Here is a 16,551-nt window from a genome sequence, read left to right as displayed (position 1 = left end):
CTTACAAACTGTGAGATCAACTAGTCACATTTCTAAGAGAAATAAAAGACAAGAATGAGTTAATAAACTAAATGCTAATTATAATACCTATATTCTTTTAACAAAAAAGATCACTTTGGGTCTACACATGAAAGCACTTTGGAATACTACCCTAATAGATAGGAAAAAAAGCAGTGGCAAAGCCGATCGGTTTCACCTATGCGAACACTATTGGCTTAGTTAATGTTTTTTTATATGCTGCACAGCAATACGAGATGCTGTGCAACATGGCTTAAAAGAAGAAAAATTAAAAGCACTATGAAACCGACAGCATAGGCCATGTCACAGCACTTTTCTACTTTAAGCCATGTTGCACAGCAGCCCATAATGCTGTGCAACATGAAAAAAAAATACCACGGGTGTTTGGGGGAGGGTTAAGAAACACGCGGGAGGAGGGCGGGAAGCACATTGGAGAGCGAGAGAGCAGGGTGGGGGAAACAGGGGGATGGGTTAAAAACAACAAAGCAGCAGAAGGGCAAGGGGTTTAGCAACAATGAAAACGGGTAGGTTAGAAACAGAGGAGAGCAGAGGAGGGTGGCGTGGCGAAAAAGCAGTGGGGGTTAAAAACAAGGGCGGGGACGAAGGAGAGGTACTTTAGACACATGCCCTCTCCAAGAGTGCATGTGAAAAATTACCTGTGGCCGGTGGAAGGACACTGGCCACAGGAAGCAGTACCTGGTCCATGCTCCACGGCATGCATAAACACTGCAAAGCCGGAGGACGCTGACCAACAGGAGGCAAGGAAACGAAAGCTACGTGGGAACTAACCAATTGTAAGCAATAGATGGCCTCTTAAGATTTTTCTTTTTTTTTTTTTTTAATTACATGAGATTTCGCGAGCACAGCGCAAGTGCTGTGCAGACGAAGTTTAATGATTGGGACAAAAAGTGCAAAGAACAAGTTACTTACCTTTGGCAAAGTTCTTTCTGGTGGATACTATATCTAACTGCAGATTCCTCACCTTGCAATTTTACCCAGGTGATAGACAGGATATGGAAAACATCTTCCATAGCAATGCTCCCAAACATCACAGGGTGGCATCATGCAACTTCATGCTTACTTCACACTTTTGTAAAAGTAATAAGCGCCACGCTGAGTGCTGAAGTCAGTTTCTTATTAACTATTTCCGCACCCTCGGATGCGAAGAGTGAACAATTGTGCAAAACAGTGTGTTGAGTAAAAACTTGGGACCTTTTTTGATGCTACAGAGAGGCCACTGCACAGAACAGGAAGGAGGGAGGGAGGAAAGTGAGGAAACTGTGCTTAGAGCAGAGTTCTTCAAACTGTGGGGCGCGCCCCCCCTGGGGGGCCGCAACACCATCCTAGGGGGGGCGCGCACTCCACTCTAATCTTACCTTTGTTCCCTGCGTGCAAGTCTTCTTGGAAAACTCCGGTATGGCTGGAGGGGGAGGGAGGGAGGGGACATCGATGGGGCACGACCTGCCCATGCTTTTGTTATGTTAACTGGCACAAGAGGGGGTTAATTCACGGAGCTGAAATGCTTCAGCTGCAGTTAGAGGCAGGAAGTCTCCTCTGCTAAAACGGAAAGCAAAGGAACAGACAGTCCTGTTCCTTCGGGTTCGTAGCAGAGGAGACTCCTTGCCTTCCACTGCGGCCGAAGTACTTCAACTCTATGAATTAACTCCCCCCTGGAGGGTTAGCTCTTCCCAGAAAGGAGACAAGTTTATTTTAAACTTGGCGCGCAAAAATGCCAGCCAGCCATGTGTAGTTTAAACAGCCTCCAAATTGCTTGTCTTGACACTAAAATATGGTTATATAAATAAAGAAGCATGTATTAATTTGTGATGTGACTTTTCCGTCTTTGTTTCCTTTTATTACAGTCATCCCCACCGAGACCAGGAAGACCGTCACCCAGGCCCTCGTCACCAGCCGACTGGACTACGGCAACGCCCTCTACGCCGGTACCACCGCCAAGCTCCAGAAGAGACTCCAGCGGATCCAGAACGCCTCAGCCAGACTCATCCTCGACATCCCACGAACCAGCCACATCTCCGGACATCTGAGAGACCTTCACTGGCTCCCCGTCAACAAAAGAATCACCTTCCGCCTCCTCACCCACGCACACAAAGCCCTACACGACCAAGGCCCGAGCTACCTCAACAGCCGAGTCAACTTCCACGCTCCCAAACGCCACCTCCGTTCAGCCAACCACGCCCTCGCCGCCGTCCCCCGCATCCGAAGAGCGACTACAGGAGGAAGGTCCTTCTCCTACCTGGCCGCCAAGACCTGGAACTCCCTCCCTACCGACCTGCGCCTGACCCAAGACCACCTCTCCTTCAGGAAGAAGCTGAAGACCTGGCTGTTCGAGCAGTAGCGGCACCCCCCCCTCCCCCCCCCCCCAGCGCCTTGAGACCCTACGGGTATGTAGCGCGCTTTACAAGTGTCACTGATTGATTGATGGATTATTCAGGCAAACCCTAGAACACAAGTAAAAGTTATTTCTATTTTTATTTGCTGTTCAAAGTATGCACAGACAAGTACTGACAATACAGCTTTTGGTGACGTTTTATTTTTGTACCACCTGGGACATCAAAATAATGAGCTGGGAACCCTAATCACAAGACTGGAAGTTTGTCGCAAGATCAGCACATTATTTATTTCCTCCAGCCTGATCCCTGGTTACTGGCATAATAGCAATAGTTTAACACGTTTGAAACCCTACGCTGCCGTCAATAACATTCTGAGTCACTTAAAGTGTCTGGGAACGCACCCTGCATTCAGACAACTCGCTCCTCATTCTCGCCCTTCACTTTCAGCTCACCCTGCACTCACAACGATCACAATGCGCTCACACTGATCCCGATGCACTCACACCATTCACCCACTTACCCTGCACTCACAGTGATCACTCTGCATTCACAATGCACTTGCGCTGTTCACCCTGTACCTCACCCTGCAGTCACACAAGCACACTACTCCTTCACTCACTTGTCCCCCTCACTGCTCAATCTGTAATCTCACTCAAATAAGCCCACCACTAACCATACATTCATTAGTCCCACTCTGCACTTACATCCACACCCATATTCATATGGTCACTTCAGTCACTCCTCTTACCCTACTCTCACAGTCGCTTGGCTCACCGTGCACTCATATGAGCACTCCTGCCACCCACACAGTGCAGGGGTTTAATGTGCCTGCTACAAAGAACGTGTACCAAGCAGATCACTGAACTGAGTGTTAGTAAACCATGAGTAGAGCTATAAAAAAATGAAATGTTTGCCAGAAAGGTGCTATAGTGAGATGAGGTGGCTAGTTGGTGAGTAGTAGTGAGGAAATTCATGAAGGAGGAAATGTGGAAGGGGGCACCAAAAGAGACTGTTGCACTGTGTGCAACAAGTGCTAGAGCCAGCCCTGTCTGGGAGTGTTAGCCCCCACCCGAAGCTCAGGTCTAGTTGCGCCCCTGTACACGAGTATGGGCATGCCATGCCCCATCAAGGTTTTCGACCTAAATTACAAAAGGACACATTTACATGCACTTCACAATCCAGCCTTCCAGGGGGCCCCTTGATAGAGACAGCTCTGTTTTTGCCCTGATGGCCTGGAATAATTCCTAAACAGATTCTTGTAAATACCGTTTTGTTTCATTTCTTTTTAATGTGATTGATGTAAGGAGTCTATTACTATTTGCAGAGAAATGTGTTTGTGTCATGCAACAACCATAACAAAGTTTATTTTAGATCCAAGCGGGTCCTCATATATGAAAAATTGGAGGATATCACAGATATTATTCTCTGTAAAATTAGTGGGCTGCTGCTTTGACACATCACTATCTCTGAATATTAGATGTAAACGCTTTTAGAATTTCGACCATAGTGCCTGTGCACCGTTAGTAGCCTGGCTAAAGAGGGTATGGCAGAGCTGAAAGTAAATCATTTAAGCTCAAACCTGTACTGAACAGGGGTCCCCAAATTAGATTTTGCCCAGGGCACCCAAATCCTAAACATGTCCCTGCCACCACAAAGTCTGTCAAACATTGCTCTGAAGTAAAATAGACAACATCATTCATTCATTGTTAGTTCTCTTTTTCTTTAAACATAAGTCCGGCGTGTCCTTAACCCCCACTGCTTCGGTCAAGCAACTTATCATACCACTAAGGAATTCTCAATTAGGTGTTCGTTCAACGGCCTCTCTGTGGACTTTCAACTTTGTCTTCGGGTCCGTAACAGGTTGGTGGGCAATTATCCCATTATAATGCTGCCTAAAACGTTTGTTAATGATTTCTAGAGAAGATTTCTTTCTCGTGTACCAGCTCTGAGCTAGGGAGTGCTCGAAAAATCTGACAACACTGTCTCCCTTACAGTCCCTGTTTTGGCTGAAAATGTCTGCAGAATATTCAGCTTTGAGACAAACTTATCAAAACTCTCTTGCCTTTCAGCTTGTCCTATTTATGTCAGCACTTGCGGTACTAAAGACTAAGTACCGTTCAAGACGGGATGTGGAGCACAACCTGAGGATGGCAGTAGCAAAAATCTATCCACAGATTGACCATCACTGTGGTGAAAAACAGGCACACCCGACACATTAATGTTGGTGGTGTTATTATCAATCTATGTCATATGTAAAAGAAAGCATCCTAGTAAAAACAATTTGCGCACATTTTATCTTGGAAAATGGTGTTTGAGCTGTGTAATAAGCCTCTGTCATTTCACCACACCCAATAACAAACCTGCACTTTACTAAACACTCTTATTGTGTTGTAAATTATTTGCTGGATAAGGCCCGGAATATGCGTGTGGCGGTCGCTTATGTAGTGTACTAGATTACAGAAATTTCTGTCAGATGGTGGGGGGGCCCAACATCTGAAAAAATTGAGCTGGGGGGGCTCAACCTACAAAAGTTTGAAGACCTCTGGCTTAGAGTATCCACTTTACAGTAGTATCCCTGAAGTTATGTTCTTATGATGGATACTTCTAACCGGAGATTCTTTTTAGGTTCTGTGGAGTGAACTCAGCACAAAAAGGCTTGCAGGGCTTTGCGGGCAAAATGTCCTTCCAACTGAACCAGGCGTCCAGGCAAGAGTGCTCCATGAGTGCATGCACAGACGCCTGCGTCGTAGCCTGGTAACGTTCAAGGACAAACACTCCATGCGCCAACAGTTGTAGTAGCATTAACCTTAGTGGAATTAACTTTTAGATCTTCTGAAGGCTGCCTCTTGGCAAGTGTGTAGCAGATTTTAATGCAAAGGTCTATCTACTTCGACAAAGTCCTCTTCTGCCCAGTCTTCCTATTCTTCACTCCAGAGAACCTGACAAAAAATTGATTGTCCATGCTGTAGGCCCTGGTACGATCAATGCAGAAGCTTTAAGCCCTTTTGGGGTTCAACCGATGGAGCCTCTCCGACTCTTTCGAGGGGTTAGTGAGAGCAAATAACGTTGGCAAAGGGATGGATTGCCTAATATGAAAACGTTTTGTAAAGAAAGTCGCCAGAGTCCTCAGCACCAACATGAATAAAGGTGGTGTTGGGCGGTTGCCATGGAAGTTCACTCACACGATGAGCTGACAATCACAATTAGGAAGATGGCCTTTAAGGTTCGGAAATGCAATACGTAGCTATGCACAGGTTTAAAGGGCCTTTACATGAATAATATCAAGACCAAAAATGATCCCACTGAGGCATCAAAAAAGAGTTTGGAAGAAACGTGTATCAAACCTTTAATAAATCTCAACACAACAGGTGATTTACACAAGGATAGCGGGTCTGGCAAACTTAGAAAGGCCTGGCAAATAACCTTTAATTCCCCACTGTAAGTCCTTACTGAGCCAAGATTAAACAAACAAAAAGAACAACCCTGAGATTTGCATACAAGGGTCATTCCTGCAAATCCTACACATGGTGTAGGAAACTGTTTGTTTTTGTTGTCCCCCCCCACTTTTTGCCCCTTTTTACTGGATGCTTGTTTTCAACTCTGACAGGTCAATGAGGCCTGCAAACCAGACCTCCATGCCAGTGCGCTTTCCTTAAAACAAGGTGTTGTCTAATTGTAACACAACTGGCTAAAGACTTTAGCACCCCTCTAGGTCCCTAGTAAATGGTACCCCCGGTACCTACGGCATGGGTACTAAAGATGGTCCCTAAGTGTTGCAGCATATCTTATGCCACCCTAAGGGACCCAGACACAAATTCCACACGGATTGCCATTGCAGGTTGTGCGACAAGGTGCAAACCACAAGTGAAAACATGACATGGCGCACTCCTATGTGTCATGCCAAAGTTACTGCATCTAATCTATGTAAGTCACCCCTACAGCAGGCCAAGGAGCCCTAAGGCAGGGTGCATTATATTTTATGTGAGGACATATCTGCATGAGCAGTTATGTCCCTGTGATGTCTAGTTCTATTAGATATTACAACTGAACAGGGAAGCCATCTTAAGGTATGTACTGGGCACTGGTCAAAATTATTTAACCAGCTACATAATGGCTTCACTGAAATACATGGTGTTTGGTATCAAACACCTCGTATTAATAAACCCACACTGTATCCAGTGATGCATTTATTAATACATGCTCCCAGAGGTTACCATAGAGGTACCCCTGAACCCTACTAGTCCTCTAGTGTGCTGGATGACTGGTCCTGTCCAGCCTGCCACCACACACAAGAGTTTCTGAACACCCCCCCCCCCTCAGGAGGTGAGAGATGCGCTCTAAGGTGAGAAACCATGCCTGCTCTGGCAGGAAGGCTAGTAAATTAGCATCTCAAGGCAGTGAGCTTCAAAGAGCATACCGACCTTTGATATGAGAGCCTGGCTTCCCCCACGCCTGGAGGATGCCACCCCCTTCCCTGAGGCCCATTTGGCACAAGGACAGTTGGGAAATTAGCTATGCGGGGAGGCATGATACACTACCAAGCAGGACACACCTCTAGGGTGGGCAGCCTGAAGTGAACACGAAAAAAGGATTACACCATCATGGTGGAATTAGAAACTCTGGAACAGGGTGGTGCTCACTCCCCACAGGGCGTGGTCATCTACGGGGTAGTGACCCCAGGGGTAAGTAGCCCATTGGCTACTACCCTTCACTCCCCTAAATTGAGTATTTAGGAAGCCCCCTGACACCAGGAAATCAGATTAAACTACTGAGAAAAGAGGAAGAAAGAAGGACCAAAGAGCAAGAACTGAAGATCTGCACCAAAGACTGCAGCAAAACTCTGCCAGGCAACTTACACTGCGCCTATCGCTGGGAAAGATGTCACCAAAAGCTGGACATCCTCCCCAAACCCTTGGAGGACTGTCCAGCACCTCAACAACCGGAAAAGAGCTCCCTTGGAGTAAGGGAGCTGCTCTCCTATGCCGGCAGCCACACCAAATCATCTGCAGGACCACAGTGTTGCTAGCCATGCAGCTCACCGAAGAAGCAGCGCGACAGGAGAAAGATCTTCGTGCTCCAGGAGGTCACATCTGTCTCGTTGCCACCTTTGTAGATTGCAGGACCCCCCCATACCCATTCCACCCTAGCCAACACCTACCCTGGGTACAAGACCTGTTGCAGCAACCAAGGCTTATTGGTGATCCAGTCCGCACTGCAACAGCACAAAGCACAACCTACCATCGAGGGACGTCAGGATCCACCAGGCGGCCCGAGATGGGCCCTGCTGCCGTGTCCCCCCCCCCCCCTTCAACAGGTCAACAAGACACAGAGTTATCCTCTGACCGACAGCGACCCAATGCCTCAAAGCACCCCTGCACCCGCGCTCCTTAGCCTTAGTTCGAAGGAGGCAACGATGCAAACGTAGTCCTGAGACCCTCAGGAGCTAAGCCCACCCTTGGGTTTGTCCAGACTGGTCCCCCAGCCGCCGCCTGAAGCCTCTTTCGGCAGGAACCGAGCACCACGAGTGTCTCTAGCCAGAAAAAGCACCACTGCACACGATCTGCCCCAGAGAGAGTTTGAGTGGACCGACTGTGCTCCTTCTAGCCCAAGACCCTCAAGACCTGAGCCCCCCGCGTTCAAATGGACTGGGCCCCCAGTCCCTGATTGCAGCCTCTTTTCAACAGGACAGTTTCCCATTGGCTTTAACGGGGCATCTGACGCCGAAAACCATCTCTGCACCCGGATGTACCCAAGCCGACTGAGTTGACCTGTTGGTGCCATTTTGGACCTTGCCCCCTACTTACCTTAAGTCTAGAAGAACAGTCCTGTAAGTTGTCTCAAAGTACTTACCGGATTACGACAATCTTGCTGTCTAAATTCATATAAAAGTCTATGGTTTTATATATTGGTGTCGGATTTCTACCACAAAAGAGAGCATTTGGAATGATTATTTTTAGCCCCTGTAAAGCAGAAAGGGTCGCCTGGACTCACTGCACAGTGTGCCTCATTTTGGTACACTCTATAGAGAGCCAGCTTCTTAAAGCTGGTCACAAATTTATTCCAGTGCTCAGCATAAATGGAGGTCGTTGAACGCTCCTGGTGACAAGGACTACATCCATAACTACAGGAGGCAAACCAATAAAGCTAAGTGCCACTGCTCAATCTCCAAGTTCGGAGATGTAGATTGCATACATTCAGATTAAGCATTGTGCGTAAAAGCGGAGACTGCAGGTCCTTGTGAAGTGGCTGGCTGATTAGAGGAAAGATGCTTAGACCCAGAAGATCCAGGTACCATGGTCTTCTGGCCAAATCTGGAGGCATTACGATGACTTGGGCTAGGCTGTTCATGATCTTTTTCAGAATCGGAGGCAGGAACGGGAAGGAATACAGAGGCCCCATGTTCCATTCCAGCCGCAATTTATGAGCTAACTAGTACTCTTGCAGAAAAAGCAAAGCATAAAATGATCAACACATGTTCTCAGCATTGGAAAAACATCTTTTCAGGGTTCTCTCTATTGTTGGAAGATGCCCTGTTCCACCTTTGGAAGTCAATGCCACTCGTGATCTGCCAGACGCCACATACTCTATTAGTCCATGCAGTCATTCAGTGACTCTGCTAGGCGGTTCGAGATAAGAAAAACATCCTGGCACTCCACCCACCTCCTGGTGCACAAGGCCAAAAAGGCTCAGAACTGCTCTCTCTATGGTCAAGGTGAACTTGGAATGGCACTGTCGTTGACGGGGTTCTTGAGGTGAGAGACGGAGCGCCACATGAGGAGAACAGTCAAGAGGAGCTCATTCTTTGATGAACGTTTAGTACAGAAGAAAAAACAGGATCAAGCATCCGCTGCAGTGAGTTTTTGTGTCAGGTCAAGAGATCGAGTGGGCCCGGTGGTAAGCTTGGTTGGGCAACAAACGAGGAGCCCGAGCAGTACACATCCAAACCAGATGGTGAGAAAAAAATAAACTATGCAACACTGGACCAGGTGCCCGAGTATTGCAAACTAATAGAGAAGTTACTATTAGCTTGTGACTCAAAAGTCTTAATTGAAGGAAAAAAAAGTTTAAAAAGTCAAAGCCATGTGTATCTACAGCCACACATGCTGCACCCAATATGGTCTGTCACAAAACTGAAAATACGTTCTCCTGATGTCTAAAGAGTTTGAGTGAAGACCTTAAAGCGAGGCTTTGGGAAGTTGTTGACAAAACAAAATCAAAATGAGTTCGCTCTCTGGTCCAGGATCCACTGACCAGTAACCAGAAAAAAAAAAACGAAAACAGGCTTACCATCTTGTGGGCTATTGGCAGCTCTTCAGATACCTTTAATGACTCTCTTGTATGCAGCCCAGCCTACTAAATTCAAAGTTTTTGCTTGGATGAATTAATATATTTAAACAAAAACTGCAAAGTGCATTTTCAGTACTCATAAGCGGATGTTTGGAGAAAAACAGTTGAATTTTCAAAATATTAGTTTAAACCGGATATTTGAGTGATAAATGATGTGACATTGCGAGACTTTTTACTATTTTAATGATTAACTTGAGCAACTATGGCTGTTATGTATTAACTATACTGAGAGATTCCATAGTGATAAAACATTTTTTACATTACTGCTGGCAACTATGCCCGATGCATGGAGGTGACCACTGCTGGTAAATATGCACTGGATGGCCACTAATTTAATTTTGTTGGATGTTGTCACTTTTACAACACTAATAATATTATTACCTCAGAGTGATTTTCAATAAACATAAGTAGATATTATTACAGAAAAGGTCGTAGACCCCTGAACTAGAACAGGTAATAAAGGAATCATCTAGCTACATGCCACATTTTTCTCAATTCTCTTTTTAAAAAAAAGTTTCTGAAAAAGTTAGTTTGTCACTATTTAGTGACTTTTAAAATTAAAATTTGCTGCTTTGCGGAGTAAAAAATGGCTGAGAGAAATGTATACATTTATATTATGTAAAGTGTTTGTGTTGTGGCAATTCAGTGCTTAAGATTATCAATAGAGAGATAGTGAAGGAGAACAGATTTTGCTTTCCCCTTTACACTGGATGGATACTTTAAAGCTGGCATGAAGTAAATCTTACCAGTAGAAGACTTAAAATGTTACATTTGATGGTTTAAAGCAACTTTCTCCCCTAACTATATAGAAGTAAAAGCATTTTGCAGTATGTAAAGTAGTACTCCTGTGGTATGCTTTTACATACTCTAACATGCCGTTTTAAATTGGCACCCAAAAGCATCAAAAATGGGGAAACAATAGGAATGTTTAGGGAATGTCCATATACAATTAGTACAAAGAGAAAGTACTGTGCCCTCATTGCACTTTTACTAATAGGCAGTTGGCCATTTTGGGGCCGATTTACAAAGGCATGTAAGAGTACATAAATGAGTAGTGCTACTTCCCATATTTACAAATGATTTTGTGAATGAATGAATTAATGAATATTAAACTTATAGAGCGCTAACTTAGCCCAAGGGCATCTAGGTGCTATAGCAGGACAAGAGTGCAGACATAAAATGGCACGTTCAGACTGAAGGCTGTGTAAAAAGCCAGGTCTTCAAGACCCTACGGAAGAGAGTGTGAGGCCTGGCCATAGCGATCTTCGGTAAGGGAGTTTCACAGCTTAGCGGCAGCAATAGAGAAAGCTCTGCCTCCCCATTTCGCCTTTTTAAACCTCTGCACTGTTAAAAGATTCTTATTTGAGGACCGGAGTTGCCTAGTAGGGACATAACGCTGAAATTTTGCTTTAATACCGTCAGGGCCCAGGCCATAGTAGGCATTATGAGTCAGGCCATGGGTTTTAAAAAGAATTTTATGGTCCAGAGGAAGCCAGTGCATCGTAATGAGACCCATAGGTCAACTAATTAAACAGCAGTTAAATAACTTGAAATGGGGGAGGGAGATGGGCTAAAGCTCCTCTCAATCACTTTGCGAAAAGGATCTGCAGGTGATAAAATCTCAAACAGCTTACTGTAGTGAGAGACAAAAGATATGTACAGTCACACAGCGATTCCTACCCTGAGAACGGGCTAGATCAAGCTATAAAAGTTAGTTAATTTTAAATACAACTGGTCCTTCAACACGGTTAGAAAAAATTGCTTTATCAGCTATGCAAATTTTCAGATGCTTTGATCAAGTTCTCAACTTAGATCTTAAAAAAACACAATAGTGTAGCTTATTTTTAGATCAAGGAGGTTTCTAGAGTTCTTTTCCACTTTTTCCCGACCCGGTACCAGTTTGTTTCTCGAACCTACTAACACAATTTGTTTTAAAAAGCAGATGGCATGAGAAGGTAAAGCTTGGGAATCTATAGGAGTCATACTCAAACCAATTTATTCATCAATACTCGCAAAAAAATTAAAGATGCCTGTTATGGTCTTGGTTATGAAGGTGTGAATAATTTGCAATTATTTCTTGAAATATAAAATATTAAAAACACCTATTACAAACTGGTGTGCTCTAATAGCTAGCTTTATCTAATACATGAAATCGGGCACAATTAGAGGGAGCCTTTCAATTTTTCAACATTTCATCAAAGGGCTTATGACTTAAAATTAATAAGGAGATGACCCAACATTTCATGAAAAATCTAGATTGTAAAATGCACTGTAAAAAGTTCCACCAGCATATGCTTGAATAAAAGGAACATTAATTTGGTGGACTTATAAAAGTATGTGTATGACTGCACTAATCACTTCATACTAACCATTTTCCACTTCCAAAAATAAAGGTGCTTCATCTTGTGGAGCTTTGTCGGGTTCTTGTGGGGGAACAACCATGGCAAGTGCATGCATTGGAACACGTGGAACCTAAAAATGATTAAGGTTTAAAATAAAAAAAACAAATATTCAAACATGATGCTATGAAAGCATTTAAATTCAAAGGAAATTAATTAGAAGTTTAAATTGGTTATTGACAAAGGGCAATAAAGCTAAAGTGGTTCAATGTTCTTCACAGATATGCGCCATTTGTCTACAAATTATTTGATTTTCCAAGAGGCATTACACACAAAAGACATTAATTATATCGAAAAAGTTTGCAATCAATATGATTTTCAAAGAAAACAAATGCATTATAAAGTTTTTTTACCAGCAAATAACAGTCAATTTAAAAAATGTAATTCAAAATAGATTCTGAAAACATTTAAGTTGGAAATTATTTAGCAACTTTTCTTGTGCAATATTACAAACCACTAATGTTAATTAAAACATGCATCATCACTACCTGAGATTGATCAGAAGATGGGGTGATCTGAGATAAGTCTGATGCTGAAACTGGCAGAATATTATTGGGATAATCCAGCAAATAGGAAACAACATTAGTGTGACCACCCTTTGCGGCCTCTATCAGCATTGTGGAACCGTCCTGTTGCAAAAAAAAAAAAAAAATACGCTATAAACATTTCACCCTATAGTCATACATGCCTCAAAGCAAGATTTAAGACAAAACACAGTTTCTTTGAACCATGTCTAAACAAAAAAGAAACAAACTTAGAGGGTTATTACCTTTAGCCTGTGGGTAGGGTCTGCACCATGTGCCAAAAGAAGCTCCACAACTGCAAGATGACCTCCTGCACATGCCAGTGACACAACTGTGTGATCATTATTCGCAGTTGATCTATTCATATTTGCACCTTGACAATAAAAATATTTTCATAAAATATCAAAACTTAGTTTGTCATTTCATTTCCAATCTACTATCAAATTAGTGCCTGCCAATTATGTATTGCTTCTTAAAGATGTGATGAGGCAGTTCTGTTGCACAAAGATGCAATAACTGGCCTTTTGAGTGAAACTGCCAATTAAAGGGTTGAATACTGGATATTATGATGCTCTACATTATTAGAATTAAGTTACTATGATAGGCCACAGTAGAAAGTAGAAACTGCACGCAATGGGTTTTTTTTCCAATGAGGAGTCCTGATAAACATGAAATAGACACCAAGAGCAAAGCTAGCCAACTTTGTACCACTCAACAGCCAGAAAGGAAAAACGTTCCCGGTGTTCCTTTACCCATGTGCAATTTTATGTTGTGTATGGGCCGCTTACCCATCCCACTATCATAAACAGTCTTTGTGCTTCTCTTATACAAAGAACTAAACATTAACTGAAGGAGATATGCTCCTGGGTCCAGTGTGAATAAGTCTGAAAATCTTTTAGGCAATTCAAATGTTTACATAGGACAAGGTATTTGAATCACAGTCAAGAAGTTGCTGCCATACAGCACTAATAGTACAGCTCCAATAGTGATATTTGTATGGAGGCAACATTTTCTGATTCCAATTAGATGAATGTGGCACCTCTATGCATTGACTGAAGTAGACTACTGCAATGCTAATCTTCTTTCAGAGTGAAATTGACTGCTGAGTACTTGAGCAACAAGAGGAAACCTTCAAGAAATGTGTACAGGCCCCTCAACATAGTTCTAGAAATGCTATACATACTTATCAGTTTAATGATAATTTTCTGAATCTATAAGGAAATTCCTTGCCCTTCAGAAAGATAGGTAGAAGAAGCAATTCAAGAGGATAAAAAAACAACGCTGACCGAGGTGATAAAGTGAGCTGTCTATACTATAAAGGGCATGTCAGGATAGTCACCCCCTTGTTCACAGAACAAAGCCTAGGAGTATAAAACTGACTGAGATGTGAAAAAAAAAGGATCTGTTGCAAAGATTTGAATGCTGCAGCAAACAACTAAATGTTTTATCATGTCATTGAAAGAATGGTGACAAGCATGGCAATCAACTCAGCAGATATGATGAGAATACTTGTATGGATTCCCACAGTTCACCATGGGTAACAGAAAGATATGATACATGCCACTGTATACATTGGGGCCAATAAAACAGACAAAGGTTGATTAAGTCTGAAGATTCTTCCTTCTAGAGAGAACCAGTATGCACACATGGAATGACAAACTGCACTGATCACATCACATTCAACATACATACAATTAACTACTTAAACCCTACAAACTCTTCACTTTACAGTACTGGTTCTACACATCGCTGTTCTGTATCTATTGTAAAAAATAAACCACCCAATTCATATTCAACCACCAGGCAATGAGAATAATAGTATATATGCAGAAAAATGTAGCATTTCTAAACATAAAATATAGGAGTCCAAACGAACATTTTAAATACACCTCAAAAGCAAATTATGTAACTAAGAGCAAGGAATTTTACAAATTACCTTTGCTAATGAGAAACTGAACAGTGCACAAATGGCCTGCTCTTGCAGCCTTCATTAAAGGTGTCCGTCCTCCTTCAGACTCGTGTTCCTGTTTGAATGTAAATAGTGTAATAGTGAAAGTCTCATGAAAAGAGCTCAGGTGGGAAATATACATTAGTATTTTATATTTGATTATCTACTATTTCTTTAAGAAAAATCTGTAAAAGCAGACTTCTCAGTAAACAGCTAGTAAAATATAAATGAAGCTATCAAATTCGGGTGATTGGCACCCACTACTTTGACTGTTTAAGCAAAGGCAATGTCAATAGTTCCGGCCTTAAAAGACTGTTGTATGGGAAGGTGAAACATTACAAGTAAACAACATGGGAATTAAAACGTACCTGTGTAGAAGCAAAGAATTATAAAATATTAGTGTAGGTTAAAATATCAAGTGAAATTTGCATTGTCAAGCCAAACCTAAAAAAACATTTAGGTTAGTGACTGCCCCTCTCTTCCGAGCTGCTGCTAAAGAAAAACAACAGAAATGATCTAGATATCGAAGACACTTTAATAACATTATGATGTCACGTGTGTGCCCCAGAAAGTTTAACCTCAGGTAGATGAATATACAAAATCACAGCTGTGTGGAGGGCAAACACGTTTTTGGAAGCACTCAAGTTCTGCCCAACCAAAACGTGCTCTTGGCGTCAACATGTGGGAGTAGACAAAGTTCCTCTCTAGTAATGCTCACATAACTGTCTGGTGACAGCTATGCTGTCAAGCCAGACTTTAACAAGCATTGTCTATGCCAATAGGTCTGGCTTTAAAAGAATGTTGCATAGTAACATGAAGCATTACAAGTAGATCGCATGGGAATGGATATGTATTTGTGCGGAACAAAGAACTGTAGAGTTATATTGGTGTAGGTGAAAAGGTAAGTTGCCAGTTGCACTGCCAACACAGAACTAAAACTCCATGTAGGTTAATGACTGTACTCCTCTCATCTGTACTGCTGCAGAAAAACACCATAAACTGTCTAGTTATCCAAGACACTTTAATAGCATTACAATGTCATGTGTGCCCCTGAAAGTTCAACTTCAGGTGGCAGAATAAAAAAAACAAAAAAGTATAGCATCTTTGTGGAGGTCAAGCATTTTTGTGTGGAAGCAAACTGCTTCTGCCCAATCAAAACATACTCCTGGCTCCCAACATGTGGATGGAGCCAAAGCCCAGCGCCTCTTACATAATTGTCTGAAGACAGCTACTCTCAAGCCAGATCATAATAAGAAACACCAGCAATGGAAGACAGAAAACTAGACTAAAAGGGGCAAGAATTTAGAGTGCTTTACCTTTGTCTTTTCAACACACAAGCTGAGCGCCCACTTAAGTGTCAGCTCATGTTACTCTCGCTGAGCACAAGCTATGGGTGATATTAAGATTATTAGTAAGGATACATCTGTTGTGAGACAACTCATATGACCTCTGCATGAACCAAGGTGCTGTTAGCAAGAGACCACTGGGCTAGAAACCAGTCATATCTTGCAAAATGTGCAATCATAACTGGCTAAAAATCACTATCACTTCCCTTTGCATATTCCTAGTAAAGTACAAATTGTGTCAGCCCCAAGGAGTGTGGGGAGTGCATGCAATTAACACTTGTCATGTGTGTTCCGCTAATGCAATGGATCTAGACATGAAGCATATTTGGTTTGCGAAAGTGCATTTGGAACAAAGTCATGTGTTCAGTGCATGCGTCAGAAACTTCAAAATACCTATATAGATCCTATTGCACCAGAGGATCCATAAAAGTGTAGTAGTACATAGTGCCAAATTGCCTTCTGCAGCATCTATGACAACCATGAATTTAAGAAGAAAAGAATGCATCTCAGTGATCTGCCCCATAACAAATGTAATTTCTCCCCATTAATGGGAATACAAATATTTTGTGGATCCCGGCTAACACATACAAGTATTTCTGTAGATGACAAAACTGCATG

General features: G+C 42.7%; 1 protein-coding gene across 2 annotated transcripts in view; it reads right to left on the bottom strand.

Annotated features, from left to right (window-relative positions):
* The window catches only part of ANKHD1 (ankyrin repeat and KH domain containing 1), a 1,109,311-nt gene that overhangs the window by 741,197 nt on the left and 351,563 nt on the right, over positions 1-16,551 (bottom strand). For both annotated transcript variants that reach the window (XM_085617924.1, XM_085617925.1), the window contains exons 11-14: positions 14,576-14,663; positions 12,885-13,012; positions 12,604-12,744; positions 12,086-12,188 (exon numbers count right to left, since the gene is read on the bottom strand). In XM_085617924.1, coding sequence (XP_085474050.1) covers positions 12,086-12,188; positions 12,604-12,744; positions 12,885-13,012; positions 14,576-14,663 — 460 coding nt within the window. The remainder of the gene's footprint in view (positions 1-12,085; positions 12,189-12,603; positions 12,745-12,884; positions 13,013-14,575; positions 14,664-16,551) is intronic.

The sequence above is a fragment of the Triturus cristatus genome, chromosome 7 (genome assembly GCF_964204655.1).
Source record: "Triturus cristatus chromosome 7, aTriCri1.1, whole genome shotgun sequence".
Taxonomy (NCBI): domain Eukaryota; kingdom Metazoa; phylum Chordata; class Amphibia; order Caudata; family Salamandridae; genus Triturus; species Triturus cristatus.
The sequence above is the reverse complement of the archived record's forward strand: the minus strand, read 5'-3'. Positions and strand labels throughout refer to the sequence as shown.